At 38.4% G+C, this 16,258-nt stretch overlaps 2 protein-coding genes across 2 annotated transcripts; one reads left to right on the forward strand and one right to left on the reverse strand.

The window, feature by feature from the left end:
* Positions 1–3,757: 3,757 nt before the first annotated feature.
* Positions 3,758–5,124, forward strand: LOC131327509 (uncharacterized). Its single transcript, XM_058360670.1, has 3 exons — positions 3,758–4,231; positions 4,332–4,557; positions 4,643–5,124. The coding sequence occupies exons 1-3, from the start codon at positions 3,758–3,760 to the stop codon at positions 5,122–5,124; spliced, it is 1,182 nt and encodes a 393-aa protein (XP_058216653.1).
* A 4,798-nt stretch (positions 5,125–9,922) lies between these two features.
* LOC131326774 (uncharacterized) lies at positions 9,923–10,651 on the reverse strand. Its single transcript, XM_058359657.1, has 2 exons — positions 10,293–10,651; positions 9,923–10,192 (listed from the first exon to the last, which is right to left on the reverse strand). Exons 1-2 carry the CDS (start codon positions 10,602–10,604, stop codon positions 10,106–10,108), a joined length of 399 nt encoding a protein of 132 aa, XP_058215640.1. The 5' UTR covers positions 10,605–10,651; the 3' UTR covers positions 9,923–10,105.
* Between the last annotated feature and the right edge of the window lie 5,607 nt (positions 10,652–16,258).

A 16,258-nucleotide genomic window follows, 5' to 3' on the forward strand; every position in this document is an offset into this window, starting at 1 on the left:
ACTTCTATTTCCTAGTCATTATTTTCGAATATAATCCCACTTATAACAGTTTAATAGGACTAATGTGTAATTATGTCCAATATTAATTACAGAAAGTAATTTCGGGATAACGGGCTGAATTGAACGTGGGCTTGACCATTTCGTTCATTTTCTTTGGGAACCGAATTGCAGCTCTTCATAGTTCCACATCATGGGCCCAACAGTGAAGGATTTGATCCATTTTCACATGTCCATCACCATCTTAGAAGCAAAGCCCAAACAGAGTATAAGGCGATACTTTTCAATATCTTTTCAAGAAATTTTTGGGTGCCGAGCGGCTACCACGTGGCGGTACCCGTCAACGATCTCAGGCGTCCAAATGTATTTTGAATGGTTCAAATTCTCTCTCTCTCTCTCAAAAATCCGGACCATCCAAAACATGTTTGGATGGTTGGGATCTACCCACCCGACACCCAAAAACTTCTCTATCTTTTCAGAAAGTTAATCATCCCCTTAACATCGGCAAATAATTTGTGCACTCTTAACATTTTTTATGTGTCCTTAAAAATTTCTTCTAATGCTTAAAATTATCAATGACACAACTGCCAAAGCACACTAAAAAGGTACTGAAATTTGCTGTGTACTCTGTGCAAAAATTATTTCTCATAGGGCCTGTTTGGATAGGGTATTGTAAAAGGGTGTTGTCTTATACCCCTTTTTAACACCTGGGACCCATCTTAATACCCTGTTTGGCAGTCAAAATGGAAGGGGGTATTCCCTTCACCTGGCGTTCCACTGCACCACCTAATACCGCCTGAGGGGGTGTTGGTGATGGGCTCCCTCCGACCGGTCGCTGTGTAATCCCCCCAAAGCTCCCTCTTTTTCGGACGAATCTACCCCTCCTAATCCCCCTTTCCCACCCCGAGGTACCCATTTTCCTATCACAATTCTTCGCCGCACTTGTTCTTCGAAGAGACGAGGGTTTGTGGCGATTTGGGTGTTTTTCGATCTGAGTTCGATTCTTCGCCGCACAGTGAGGTATGGGTTTGATTTGTTTGTAGTTTTTATATGTTCCTACTCTTCCCGCACTCTCTCTGTTGGTATTTCGATTCAATTAGGTTTAGGTTCGATTTTATGCATTTGGGTTTCGACTGGTATAATGGGATGCATGGGTTTCGGATTTTGTTTCAGGTTTTGTAGGTTGAAGGTTTAGGTTTGATTTTGGGCGCTAGGGTTTCGACTGGTTTGATGCATGGGTTTTAGATTTGTTTCAGATTTTGTAAGTTGATGATTATGAAACCCAAACCTCAGATCTTGTTTTTTTGGTTAGTTTTACACAAAAAAAAAAAACTACATTGCCTCCTTTTTATCACGCAAGACTGTATACCAACAGTCTCTCATGGCTGGTATTTCCCATTTCCAAATTTTAACTAATCATAACAAATCAGGTACCTAAATCTTGAGGCAATGAAAGATACCAAAAAACGAGAGAGTGAAAATAAAAGGGAACCAAACAGACCGTACCTCAGAGTACGTGCATTGAGAGATGAAAATGTTAATGTTTGAAGGTATGGAGTTAGAACCCATGCATATTAAGTGAATATGGTGTTGATACACAGAAGGTTTGTATGATTCTTGACGATTCTCTTTCATGGAGTTTTCTTGACGGTTGTTACCAATTCAACAACCTTGTGTTACACATTTTTGCTGGTGCTGTGCATTTACTTGTGGTTGTGTAACCATTTTATCGAATATTGTGGTTATTGTGATTTCAAGAAAAGTAGTATAACTATTGTTGTATTTTTATGCGGTCATTGTGGGCATTCATACCAGTTTATATGCAGAGAGATTTAGAATTGGTAATTGTTAAAAATTGTCAAAGTCAGGGAAACCTTGTCCTTGGGTTCCTTTTTGATGAGGTTAGAGTTCTAAGGAAATTGAAACTTGAGGGAAGTGAAGAGGGACGAAAAGAGCGTGCCGAGTTTGGTGCTATTGCTCGATCCGAGCCCTCAAAATGCAGCTAAAAAGTATGCTGTGTCGTGCCTTGTGTCGCTCTCCTCGAGCAAAAAGTGCAAGAAACTGATGGTTTCATACGGGGCAATTGGATATTTGAAGAAGCTAAGTGAGATGGATGTTTCGGGTGCCAAGAACTTGCTCAAACGGTTGGAAATAGGGAAATTATGAAGTTTGCTTGGCCGGAAATAGGAAAGAAAAAGAGGTTTCTTGATCAATGAAGTACTTAATTTGTTCATTCCAATGTATAAATTTTGTGCCATATCATCTGTATGAGACAAAGTAGTTTAAGAGATGAATTAGTATGTACAACTTACAAGCAGTAGTTAATATGGAGTACGGGTTCAATGTTAAGTAAAGTCTACAACTGTGAAGTCCTAAATTCCTGTGTCTTCGTTTGTTCTTGAAGACTTGAACTTGTTAGCAGAAAGGAATTTTTTTAGGGAATTGCCACATGAGCCATTAACACCCTAGTATCAGTTGCTAGATTTGTCTTTTTTTGTAACCGAGTGGCATTCCTGCTAAGCGCCCGATTTTTAGCCGCATTTTGTCTTTTTTTTTAGCTTCTGGCATTTGAGTAGTGAATGGTTTGCAATTAAATTCGTAAGTTCTTGCTTTTGTAGGGGAAAAAAACCCAACGTTTAATCTATTTTTAGATGCGGGACATAACATTAGTGGGGCATCCAGGGAAAGCCAAATCGTATATAGGGTTTAGGGGATGTGGTGGTGGAAGACTGGTAGTAGTGTTTTGCTATTCTATTTGGAGTTTGGACCATGATGGCATTTGCCAAGGGCAAGTGTTTTTGTACCTCTTATTTGCTAGTACTCGTACAAGTAGGCTATATTTGATTGATAAGATTAGTTAGCCGAGTATTTACAACCGCTAAAACAATTTATGGGCTGGATCACCATTTTTCCTTCACTTTTAAGAATATCCCACTTCGTAGGAGTATTTCAAAAACCAAATTAAGGTAACCCTACAAGAAATCAATACCCATTTTCCTTTGTCAAGAACCGACTCGAAGCTTAAATTTTTGCTTAAAGTGTTCCTGATAACTTAGGCTTTCAGATTGGGTAAGCCCGAGTGAACCCTTTTATTATATGCTTAAATTGAAATGAAAGGTTTATAGGTTTTCACAGCTTACTACATTCAAATAAATAAATTTTCCGTATACCTTGCTTTCTTTATAATCTTTTAAGTTACAAGGAGACTTTCTTTACAATAATTATTAGGTTAGGTGAATATTGGCTTTCATTCATCAATATATATTGTGGTACTTATCAAAGAAATGATACAAGTAATCTAGCTTTCATTCATGAATAAATATGTTGCTACTTATCAAACAAGTGGTACAAGTAATGTATAAAAGTACGATAGGCATTATCTGCTTTTGTATTAGTGGAAGCCTAATGCTACCACCATTTTGATTATCTACTGATGCTTGGCTGCTTTCATGTGATATGTTGTACACTTTCGTCGTATGAGTCTTTACTATTTAGTTAAATCTATGATTTGGAAATAGTGTCACCTATTTATGCCTTAAACATAACCTTACATCAGTAAAAAACAGGCCCATTGTTTATGATGTGCCCCTTAATTGTGAGCCACTATTTAGTATATTGTACTTTACTTGGGTTGATCATTATTATTTAGGATCCGAAGATTAGGTTTTCATAAAAAAAACCCTAAACCTTGTAAGTGTTTTTTAGGATGCCAAGATTAAACAGAAAACAAAAAAGGAGAAGAGAAGAGCAAGAGGGATTCATGGCATTACATGCCATTATTAACGCTGTGATTGGTGTGTTTCGTCTCTACTTGTTCATCACGTCCACGTTTCACCGTTCGGAGCCTCGTCCGGAATTGTCACCGAATCCGGACTTTTACCAGTCGCACATAAACAATATCAATAGGCTTGTAAGGGGTAATGACGTGGACTGCCACGAGCAATTGAGGGTGAATAGGCATACTTTTTTAAGACTTTGTTGTTTAGTCCGAGGTGTTGGGTTAAGGGACTCACGAAACGTATGTCTTGAGGAGAGGGTAGCAATATTTTTGTTCATCCTCTCTCACCATACGAAGCAGAGGCGTACGAAATTTGATTTCTATAGATCTACTGAGACAATAAGTAGGCATTTCAATGTTGTACTCCAAGCTGTCTTGCGCCTACACCGAATGCTCCTAGTGACACCCGAGCCTGTACCTGCTAACTACCATGACACCAGGTGGAATTGGTTTCAGGTATATTCGTGTTCAGTTGTTCTTATTTCTTACATTCTAAAGCTTTCCTCTAGTTGGCCATATTCACTTACGTTTTAATAATCTTGTCCAAATTTGTCAGAATTGTCTTGGGGCATTGGATGGGACGTACGTCCCAGTAAATCCCCCGGCCGTTGACAGGGCACGATATAGGTCAAGGAAGGGTGAAATTGCTACAAATGTCTTAGGTGTATGTACTCGAGACCTAAAATTTGTCTATGTATTGTCTGGTTGGGAAGGCTCGGCCACTGACTCTAGAATCCTTGGGAATGCCATGGAAAGACCCCACGGTCTCAAAGTCTCCCATGGTATGTTCCATATCCTAAAGTCATGTTTCCTTTCAGTGCATTACAATTATCCACCCATCAACGTGTTGTCTTCCATTCGTTACAGGACATTATTACCTTGTTGATGCTGGCTATACCAATGGGAATGGTTTTTTAGCCCCATACCGTGGCCAACGATATCACATTAACATTTGGAGGCAAGGTCATATGCCAACAAGCAAAGAGGAGTACTTCAACATGAAACACTCTGCCGCTAGGAATGTCATTGAGAGAAGCTTTGGGGTTCTCAAGATGCGGTTTGCAATTTTGAGATCTCCCTCCTATTACCCGATAAGGACTCAATGTCGTATCGTGTCGGCATGTTGTCTTCTTCATAATCTAATTAAGAGAGAGATGCCTAATGATCCAATTGAACACGAGTACACAGCGTGGGAACAAGCACATATTAACGATGTCCCTGTTGATGATCACATTGGTGCCGTAGAGAGTTCCAATGAGTGGACCGCAGGGAGGGATGCTCTTGCGGCAGCCTTGTATAACCAATGGTTAGGCAATGGTGGGGGACAAGTGGAGGGCATCATTCCTTGATTGTATTTGATTTTGTTGTCTTTGACGTTGTGTTTGACATTGTAAATGTAGTATTTGTAATTTATTCGTAACTTATCTCGTTGAACAACTTGTAATGTACTATTGTTTTTCATGCTCTATTCATAACTTTTGTTTACGGTCCTACTTTTACAATACTTGCACATATTTAAATGCATGTGCAGTAATGGCCACTAATGAAGTCCAAGTAGTGGACGTAGAAGGGCCGTCCAAGCAAAAACGTAGGAGTTGGAGGAAAATTGAGGAGGATGCACTAATGAAGTGCATGTTGAATGAAGAAGGGGATAGGTGGAAGTCCGAGAATGGCTTCCGAACGGGTTACTTCACCCACTTGCAAAAGGAGTTACAAAAAGTGCTCCCGGGGTGCACCATTCAAGCAAACCCCCACATTGACTCCAAGGTCAAGCATTGGAAAACCACATGGGCTAGATTAGTAGACATTACAGGCCTAAGTGGTTTTGGGTGGGATGCTGTCAACAATCGCATTGACGTGGAGCAACCCATTTGGGATGCGTACGAAAAGGTAACTCCCAATTTTCAATTCCAATACTTTAATTGAATATTAAGGCATGAGAATGCCTTACTAAAAGTGCCAATATTTGTGTAGGCCTATCCAAATAAGGTCAAAGGCTTGTACGGGAAGTCTTTCCCGTACTTTGAGGATTGGCAAATATTATTTGGCAAGGATAGGGCTACGGGGGTGGGTGCGGAAGATTATGACGAAATGGCGCGCCCGGAAGTTGCCAACGAAATTGCGGAGCCACACAACTCCAATGACTTCTATGAAGCTCTATTCCCTGACTACGACGTGCATCTCCCCAGCACTCCCACAACTCCCGTAACTCCCACAACTCCCGTAACGCCTCAAGCATTCACACCTCATGCGTCACTCCCCACGTCCACTCCCCGTGGCTCAATGCCGGCGGCCAATGCCGGAGCTCCAAAGGGGAGGAAGAGGACAAGAATGGGTGAAGCGGAGTTGTCCATATATGCGAGCATGGACAATTTCTTGAAATCAACCAATGGGCATGTGGAGAAATTGGCCAATTCCTTCGGCTACGAGAAAGAGCTATCCGCACGACGCACGATGGTCAAAGAGGAGTTGTCAAAGCTTGATATCACCTTGGCTGAGAAGTTCAAGCTAAGTGCCATAATTGTTCAATCGGAAGAGAGGGTTGATGACTTCTATGGCACGAAACCCGAAGAGAGGCAAGCTTTGGTGGAGGCCATCCTCGCCGGTGAGGTGTATGGTCCGATCTAGTGGCAATAGTAGTGCCCTTTTGAAGTGGCTTAAGTACCATTATAAGCAAGATTGGTACTTGACCCACTTTTTTTGAAGTGGCTGCACGTTATCGTCGTACAGATTAGGCCATTTGTTAATTCGTAGGCAGTAAACTAAGAACAATATATGATGCTCTAATTTGTATCCTATCTGCTGATGTACTACAATGTTGTTATCGTATGTATGTTATGTCATATTATGGTAATGTGGGTCTCTTATTATAAAGACTGTTTTGTAATTGATAATATCTTTGCATGACAGGGTTTCGTTGATTGTGTACTACAAATAGGGCGATGATAAATAAATTAAAAATGGTAAAGATAGTAGTTACCTTGGCGGGGTAACCTTAGTTGCAGTCATGAGTAACATCCAATAGTTTTCCATTAATTGCTTGAGCCCACATCGATTACATAACTGCTGGCTATGTTGGTGGCTATGATGATATTTTTCTGAGCCTAATGTTTGAATCACTTAACTGTACTTGCACTCTATTAATGAGGGTTAATGGTGGCGATGATGAAATTTTTCTGAGCCAATGGCATCCATTCACACTTCTGGATACTTGGGGCCTGTTTGGATGGGGTATTGTGAAGGGGGATTATGTGTGTGTTTCTATAGCAGTTGTGTTCTGCATGGTTTCTGCAATTATGTTCTCTTCTGGGTCTGCAGTTTTGATATGTTCTGGTTCTGCAGTTTGTTATGTTCTGGTTCTGCAGTTTTGGAGGGGGTGTAGTGTGTGTGTGTGTAGCAGGTGCAGAAAGTGTATGTGTGTCAAAATTTTTGCTCTGTTCAGTTTTAAGCATGTTGTTTATGCTATGTTAAGTTGGATGTTCTGAATTCCAATGGTTCTAAGTGGTTCTTAATAGGGCGATGATGATAAAATGACAAAGTAAATGAAGGTAGTGCCTTGGCGAGGCAACTTGTGGTTGCAGCCATGCGTACCCTCGTGCATTTCTTAGTACTTTCCTGAGCCCGCTATGATTTCTGCTCTGTCCAGTTTGGGAGTTAAAAATGGTTTCTGCAGTTGTGTTTTGTTCAGGTTCTGCAGTTGTGTTCTGTTCTGGTATTATATTTTTGATTTGTTCTGGTTCTGCAGTTTTGTTATGTTCTAGTTCTGCAGTTTTATTATGTTCTGGTTGTGCAGTTTTGGAGGGGGTGTTGTGTGTGTGTGTGTGTAGCAGGTGCACATAGTATGTGTGTGTGTAGCAGGCTCAGTTTCTATACTCAGTTTTGTTCAGTTTCAGCATTGTATTTTGTTTTTGGGCTGGTATGTGCAGGATTTTTGTGATGGTTTCAGGACTGGAAAGTGATTTCATGTATTGCAGGGAGGCTGGTATAGTCTCTGTTGGTGTTGCTGCTTTCAGTTTTGTGCAGCATAGCTGCATTTTGTGTCCAAGTAATGCATATATGTTCTCAGCTCTGTCCAGTTTCCACCATGTTGTTGCTCATCTGTCCAGTAGCCTAACTGTGTCTGCGTGTAGGGCTATGATGAAAAAATTATTTGGTAAACAAGGTAGTGCCTTGGCGGGGCAACTTTTGGTTGCAGCCATGCGTACCCTCGTGCATTTCTTAGTACTTTCCTGAGCCCGCTATGAATTCTGCTCTGTCCAGTTTAGGAGTTGAATGGTTTCAGCAGTTGTGTTTTGTTCAGGTTCTGCAGTTGTGTTCTGTTCTGGTATTATAGTTTTGATCTGTTCTGGTTCTGCAGTTTTGTTATGTTCTAGTTCTGCAGTTTTATTATGTTGTAGTTGTGCAGTTTTGGAGGGGGTGTTGTGTGTGTGTGTGTGTGTAGCAGGTGCACATAGTGTGTGTGTGTGTAGCAGGCACAGTTTCTATACTCAGTTTTGTTCAGTTTCAGCATTGTATTTTGTTTTTGGGCTGGTATGTGCAGGATTTTTGTGATGGTTTCAGGGCTGGAAAGTGATTTCATGTATTGCAGGGAGGCTGGTATAGTCTCTGTTGGTGTTGCTGCTTTCAGTTTTGTGCAGCATAGCTGCATTTTGTGTCCAAGTAATGCATATATGTTCTCAGCTCTGTCCAGTTTCCACCATGTTGGTGTGTCGTTTTGTGGAGAGTGTGTCCAACCTAAAATGGTGGCTATTTTCACCAGTTTTGTTGCCTGTTTTCTGCAGTTTTTTGGTGACTTATGTGTAGCATTGGCTGGATGTTTAATTTTTTTTTAAAACAACCAGTTTCTGGACTGTTTTCCCCTTTTGTAACTGCTGCTGCTGTTTTGAGGCTGTTAATGGGATGCATTGTTTTGCCATGCTTTGGCATAGGTTTTGCTGCTGCTGTTTTGCCATGCTTTGGCATAGGTTTTGCTGCTGCTGTTTTGGATCTGAGCTATGGTTTCATGTGTTAGCTGGGGTATTTTTTGTGAGGTTGTAAAGTAGTGGCTATGATGAAATTTTTCTGAGCCAAATGTCATAATGGTGGTGTTTTGGTATGGTGTGTGTGCGTTTAGGGGAGGAGCAGGTGTGGGATGTGCAGGTGTGGATTGTGTTATGGTGGAGTTTTGGCATGGTGTGTTGAAGCTGTGTCCTAACCGTGTCCTAAGTGTGTCCTGCTGCTGGTGCGTTTTGGCATAGGTTTTGAGGCTGTTTTGGGCTATTTTTTGGTGGTTATGTTGCAGGCTGTTTTGGGCTGTTTTTTGGTGGTTTATGGCCATGTTTGTTCCTGTTTCTGGGCTTCTTTTTGGCATACTTTACGGCTGTTTTGTGCCATATTTTGAGACAGTTTTTCGGCCTCTTCTTCTTACACTTAGGCCATGATGATATAAAAGAGACATTTGAAGGCATGTCACTTTATCTTGGCGAGACAAGTTATGAGGGTCAGCGGTTCAATCACCGTTCGGCAACATAACTTGTAGCCAAGTAGTGTACTATATGCCTGTAAAATATATCTGAGCCAAATAGAATTTCTAAGCATACTATTAGTATTGTTTCACATTTAAATATCCTAATTGTTTTATCCAAATAGATTTTCGATGGGAAGTCAAGATAAAGATAAGTTTTGGGTGGTTTTCGTTGGCCATAAACCGGGAATATATACAAGTTGGGCGGCCGCGGAATTGCAAGTTAATGGATACGCGGGGAACTTGAAGAAAAAGTACAACACATTAGACGAAGCGGAAGAAGCATTGTTAGCATTTCATGAGGAAAGATACCGGCTCATTCAAGACATGCAGTTGGCTCAAACCCAACATCAATCAAGTGACGGTGCTTCAACATCCACGAGTGCTTTGGAAGTTCAACATAAAATTAGTCTAACAACATACTTTGTTGTAACTTTTTTATTAGGTTTCGTATGTTGTATTTTATTGGCACATCTGTTATCTGGTTCGGAATGAAGTTGTAAGTTCTATTTCACAAATTCGGATGAATTAGGTTGGGAAAGACTGTATAAGTTGTAAGAATTTCGTAAGTTGTACGTTTTATTTCATAAATCACGTGATTATATATTGGTTCGATTATTCGGTTCAAAAGTAAGGTATGGTTATGATGAAATATTCGCTGGTTCGATAATTCACTTCACTTCAAAACATGATACAATACAAATGAACAACAGAAATGCACTCTCACACACATACATCAAACAAATTAGGAAGCCATGAAAAGGCAAATCCATTTATTTGACAACTACAAATTTATTCTTCGAACACATGCCTTCAACTTCGACCATCTAGTTTTCCCGACGACCGAAAATATGGCCCAATCGATTGAATTTGGGAATTTGCCTGTCCCGATAAAGTCTCACTTGTGGCCGATCCTGCATAAAGTAAGGAAAAATATTTAAGAAAATTTAGTAAACAAGACTTTTCCTACAAAATTAAATTTATTGAACAAGCCTTTATATAATATTTACTTACTCGGATTAATTCCTCCCAAACTTCATATTCTGCCACAACTTTGTTTTCATTTGAATCCCACCCAAATCCAGGACGGTGAAGTATTTCGGTTACGTAGAAAAAACCCCGTTTCCAATACTTCATCTTCCTCAGGATATGATTTGGTTCGATACCTGCTTCAGGAAAAGAAGCTTGCATTTGATTTTGAAGATATTCCAAGTATGCGGGTTGGCACTCACTGGGCTTGCCATTCCACATTCCTTGATCTACAAGGGTCGTAAGCTTGGAAAGTAACGTTTCTTCCTCCACCTCGGTCCAAATTCGCTGTGCCATCAATATGATTGACCAACGAAAAGAAAAACTTTTTTCCTCAATCAATATGAGATGTGGAATAAGAAGAGACATTGGAACAATTTATAAGGAAAAAAATTTACCAACTTAATTAGTTAGGCACATTTTGACCAAAAAAATATGTTGGTCACATGGGATTTCACCTAACAAAATTGTTGGACTCCAACTACCAAGCAATGTATTTTTCCATAAAAAAAAAAAAAAAACCAGAATTTAAAAAAAAAACGAATTTTATCAAATTATAACTGACTTTTTTATTTTCTAATATTATTAAATGTGTACATTTGTTAGACAAATTAAATACTACGGCTTAAAGTGTGAAATATTAATTATATTTTAAAAATGATATATATAACAAAATATATAATTAAGTTTCGGACTGCACAAGGGCAAAAACGTCATTTGACAGCTTTTTACATCATTCACCATTCCTTATACCCCATATTAATCCTCTATCCAAACAAAGTATTACTTAATCCCCCTTCTCTAATACCTCATCCAAACAACCTACTATTTAATACCCCCTCCATAACCATCACATCAATGTGGGCTATCCCTTACTATCCAATACCCCCTACTATCCAATCCCCCCTTATTAAATAACACCTCCAAATCTAATCCCGCATCCAAACGAGCCCATACGTCATACCATGAGTATTTTAGGTCATTGAAACCTTAGTCAAAGGCATGAGACTTAAGAGTTTACTTTTTTTCTTGTTTTCGGATTCAAAACATTTTAGGTGTTGTTAACTCTATTGGGGCCAGTTCATACGCAACTTTGCTCCCACTTTAAGTGGGTTCCGTGCAATTAGAAGGTGGGATTGCACTCCCAAAATTAACCATTGTGCGCATAAGCTGACCCGCACACCAAAACTACGGAGCAATGTTTGGGTTGATATTTTAATTTGATGTGCCTCAGTGACATAATTATGATTGAGTCTTTAGTCCAAATTGGTGTGATTAGTTTTTTGACTTGGAATGTGATCCCAATCGTGTTTAATAATTTACATTAGGAAAACGCTACCTACAAAGAAAAAAGACCCTTAATCTTCCCTTAAAACATGATGTCATTGTGGGATCCACCTATCCAACCAAACTCATTAAATCTTTTTTTGTTTTATTCTTGGGTCAGGCCCTCTTTCTGCATTCTCTCTCTCCTCTTCATGTACAACTTGCAGTTTTGTTTTCCAATTTAATTTTGCCGCTAAACCGGCGACATCCACCACCACCGGCGACTCCCACCACTACCACCGGCGGCCGCCACCACACTGGCGACCAACCCTTCACACACCACAGCATGCGAAAAGCGCGACACCACCAGCACGCGAAAATTGCGACGACAAATTCCATGATCTCTCTCTCTCTCTCTCTGGGTTGTCGATAACCCAACAAATTCTATCGATTCTACCTTAATTTCACTATAACTTGTTCAAACCACAAAAAAAGGGTTTGGGAAATTGGGGATTTTTTGGTCGAACCCTAATTATGTATTTCTGGTTCCATATTTGACTATTATATATACGAAAATTTTCGTCAAGAACAATCATCAAAGTTTGGTTCCATATTTGACGATTGATACATACCAAAGTTTGCCGTCGTGGATCAAGAGATTTTTTGATCAAGTCATGTGAGTGCAAGAGGTAATTTAGAGTAGAAGAAGGGCTGTTTTGGAGCCCTGTTTAGCGCGAAAATGGAAGTATTTTGGAACCTCTGTAGCGCCAAAATGAAAGAAGTCAGATGGTCCCCCTCCCCTTTTGGAGGGGTAAATTGCTACTCCCCCCCCCTGACACACCCCCCCCCCCGGCCCCACCTCCCTTTCCCAGTTTACCCCCGCCCCCCCTCTCTCTCTCTCTCTCTCTCCCGCCCCCCTCTCCCTCTCCCTCTCTCTCTCTCTCTCTCCCTTTTCTTTTTTTCCACTTTCTGCTTCTTTTCTTCTTTTTTTTTTTTCTTTTTCAGTTTTTTTTTTCATTTTATTTCATTTTCTTTCTTTCCGGTTTGAATTTTTTTTTCTTTTTAATAATAGGTTCAAGTCTAATTCTAGGCTTTGTAAAGTAATTGAGAGAAAAAAAGTGTTTCAATTGATCATGTTTATCCCACTGTTTTTTTTTCTTTTTTTGTCCTTTATAGATTAAAAAATATAATTACGAAAATAAGTGTTTCAATTTATAATCCGTTTGAACCAGTGCAAAGATGTTATTTTTCTGATCATTTCATCCTAAATGGTCGTAATAAATTTTTGGCTCCAAGGCCTTTTAATGAACACCCTAAGAGAGTCCTGAAACTAAATAATGAGTCTTAGGTTGCTCGTTGAAAGGTCGTAAAGCAAAAAATTCATTAAGATTACAATTAGTGTTCGGGAACTAATTACGAAATGTATTTTGCAAACGACATACTAATCCATAATACAAATATTATATTCAGGATTACTTTTTTTTAACTATAGTACAATTTTATAAATTTGTTAACCATTATTTAGCATAGATCCTCTTAACTGATTCAGTAGTATGTTGCTTCAAATCACGTTTATACTCCATAGGATTGCAAATGGATGGGTTCTATTTTTTTATAACTAAAACGGAAACGTTTTAGGGGCTACTATGTCAATGGAGGCAGCAGAGCCCCGGGTCCCCCATACTTTTTAATTTATTTTTTTATTTAATTACTTATATCTTATTTATTTAATTTCTATAAATACACCATTTGTATATTTAAAAATATAATTCAAGAATTAAGTGCTTTAATTCTCAATTCAATTAAATCAGAGCAAATATCGTTTTTTTATTATTTTATTTTAAATGGTCATAATGAATTTTTTGGTTTAAGACTTTTCAACAAACTCCCTAAGACTCATTATTTAGTTTTAAGACTCTCTTAGGGTGTCCATTGAAAACCCTTGGAGCCAAAAATTTATTATGACCATTTAGGATGAAATGATCAGAAAAATAACAACTTTGCACCAGTTCAAACGGATTGAAAATTGAAACACTTATTTTCGTAACTATATTTTTTAATCTATAAAGGACAAAAAAAAGAAAAAGAAAACAGTGGGATAAACATGATCAATTGAAACACTTTTTTTCTTTCAATTACTTTACAAAGCCTAGAATTAGACTTGAACCTATTATTAAAAAGAAAAAAAAATTCAAACTGGAAAGAAAGAAAGTGAAAAAAAAACTGGAAAAGAAAAGGGAAAAAAAGAAGCAGAAAGTGGAAAAAAAAAAAAGGAAGAGAGAGAGAGAGAGAGGGGGAGGGGGGGGGGTAAATTGGGAAAAGGAAGGTGGGGCCGGGGAGGTGTGTGTGTCAGGGGGGGGGGAGTAGCAGCCCTCGGAGGAGGGTTTACACGAAGAGGAGAGAGAGAGAGAATGAGGGCCTGGCCCGATAATAAAGCAAAAGAAAATTCAAATGAGTTTGGTTGGATGAGTGAGTTCCACAATGACATCATGGTTTAAGGGTATTTTAAGGGCCTTTTTTCTTTGTATGTAGCAGTACCCTTTACATTAACTAGTCTAACAACCTGTCAGGAGACGTAATCTCAATTAGTTTAATGATAATGAGTGGTTCATTGGATAATAATACGGAGTAATAATATACTCATGAAGGCTAATTTTTATTCATTTAGGAGTATTTAATAATTTGTTTTGACACGGAGAATATCTCAATTTGTTGTTGAGTACTTGTCTCTTTCATATGAATATTTCGAAAATATGGAAAAATGTCAAGGTGGGGTCCCTCAAGTAACAATCATGTAGATGCAGAGCACCACCACCCCACGACATTTTCTTCGATAGAGCATCGTGAGGATTACTTTTGCGCAGTAGCGAACGTAAAAGCGTTTTTTAAAACAATTTGAAGGTACTAAAATTCGCAAAAATGAGGGTTCACAGCACGACCCCAAGATTATAGAGATTGAATGATGATGTGAGTAAGGAGTTACATATATGATCCTACTCTGCAACAACATATCGAGCTCGATCTATTATGACAGTGAATAATCTTCATTTTAGAAAGTTTTTTCGTTAAGAGTCTATTCTATCCATTAGAAATCCTCAAACAACATTGTCATATCATACAGTTTCTTAACATCTCCTACTCATCCTGAAAATTTCAAAATGAAGAATGAATGTGATGTGTTAATGAGAGATTTTGACTTATTATTCAGCGGGAATTTTATAATCAAAGATGCTACATGCACAATGGTTGTGCAAAACATCAAACACAACCAATCTCCATTCGTCCATTGTTGAAATAAATGGTCAAGATTCATTCAAATTTTTCCTTGGAAGAGTTAAACTTTTTCGTTGGAAGAGCATCTTTGTAAAATCTAGAGCGTCCAAACACATCTGAACGGTCAGAATTAGTTACACAACACATACAACGGTTGTGTGAGTATCATTTCCGTTATACAATTTATCCCCTTTTTTCACTTTTTGCATTTTTTAGAATAATCTTGGAGAAACTCATTATCCTTTTTAGATATTTCAATACCCAAAAATAAATTTGGAAACCAAATCTCTAAAAAGAATGATGAGTTCCTTCAAGGTTCTCTTGAAAAAAAATACAAAAAGTGAAGAAAAATATTGATAAATTACAAAATCTTTTCAATATATATCATATCTATTTTTCATTTTGGAGTTTTGGAGATGGGTTGAAGATGTTCTTATCCATGTTTTAAAGTTTCTCCAAATTACGAGGGGACCCCGCACCCCTGCTTTTCGATGCAGAGAGGCCCATCCCAGAAATGAATGATCTACTTGCCGTATCTATCGTTGGGAAAAATTATTCAGTGCTACTACGGTGCTGCACTTGGGAGCTCGATTGAAAGATTAATCACCTTTCAAACTCAAATGCTACTATATACGCTACATAGTTATACTATATTTTATGTGGGATCCTTTTTGGATCCCACAAAAATTCAAAAAAATATTCATAAATTTTAAAATATTATTTTATGGGGCCCTTTAAAAAATCAACTCCAACGGAGATCGGTAAGTTATTATTTCTAGATTTTTAAAGGCGAAACTATGCAGTTGAACAATTTCACTCCTATAAATCCAGAAGTAATACTTACTGATATCCATTAAAGCTGATTTTTTACAGGAACCCATAAAAAATAATAATTTATGGGTATTTTCTGAATTTTTGTATGACCTAAAATGAGCCCTACACAAAATGTAGTGTAACAAGATAGTGTACTATCTTTAGTGCTCCACTCGCTTATCTACCCAGTTCCTTAAAAAAATAAAAAATAAGCAAATACAGTAAATTCCTTTAGTAGGTAAGGATATGTTGTGACAAGTGACAATGCAAGGAAACCATAGTGATATACTTAAATGTATAGTTTTGGAAAGATGGTGTAGAGTAGTTCAACCTAACGATGAGAAATTGATATTCCACTATGGAGATAGAAAACACATGTGTCTCAAAAGGCTAGGGCATATGCCCAGATAACTAAAAATAAATCTATCTGACCCTCATATTAGTAGTTCTATACTTTAGCACTATACTGGTCAATAAATTCGGGGGACACATTAATGTACAAGTCATATCTTTATCCGTTTGAAGTTACTATAGTTATCTATTTGACACGTGTTCGTACTCTTTAATTTGAAAAATTAACAGCCTAAAAATGTTTGGCT

This window comes from Rhododendron vialii, chromosome 5a (genome assembly GCF_030253575.1).
Source record: "Rhododendron vialii isolate Sample 1 chromosome 5a, ASM3025357v1".
Lineage (NCBI taxonomy): Eukaryota > Viridiplantae > Streptophyta > Magnoliopsida > Ericales > Ericaceae > Rhododendron > Rhododendron vialii.

Coding starts and splice junctions, on each gene's coding strand:
- LOC131327509 (XM_058360670.1), top strand. CDS start 3,758: ATGGCATTACATGCCATTATTAACGCTGTGATTGGTGTGTTTCGTCTC. Junction 4,232..4,331: donor CCAGGTGGAATTGGTTTCAG/GTATATTCGTGT, acceptor CAAATTTGTCAG/AATTGTCTTGGGGCATTGGA. Junction 4,558..4,642: donor CGGTCTCAAAGTCTCCCATG/GTATGTTCCATA, acceptor CATTCGTTACAG/GACATTATTACCTTGTTGAT.
- LOC131326774 (XM_058359657.1), bottom strand. CDS start 10,604: ATGGCACAGCGAATTTGGACCGAGGTGGAGGAAGAAACGTTACTTTCC. Junction 10,193..10,292: donor TTTGGGAGGAATTAATCCGA/GTAAGTAAATAT, acceptor TACTTTATGCAG/GATCGGCCACAAGTGAGACT.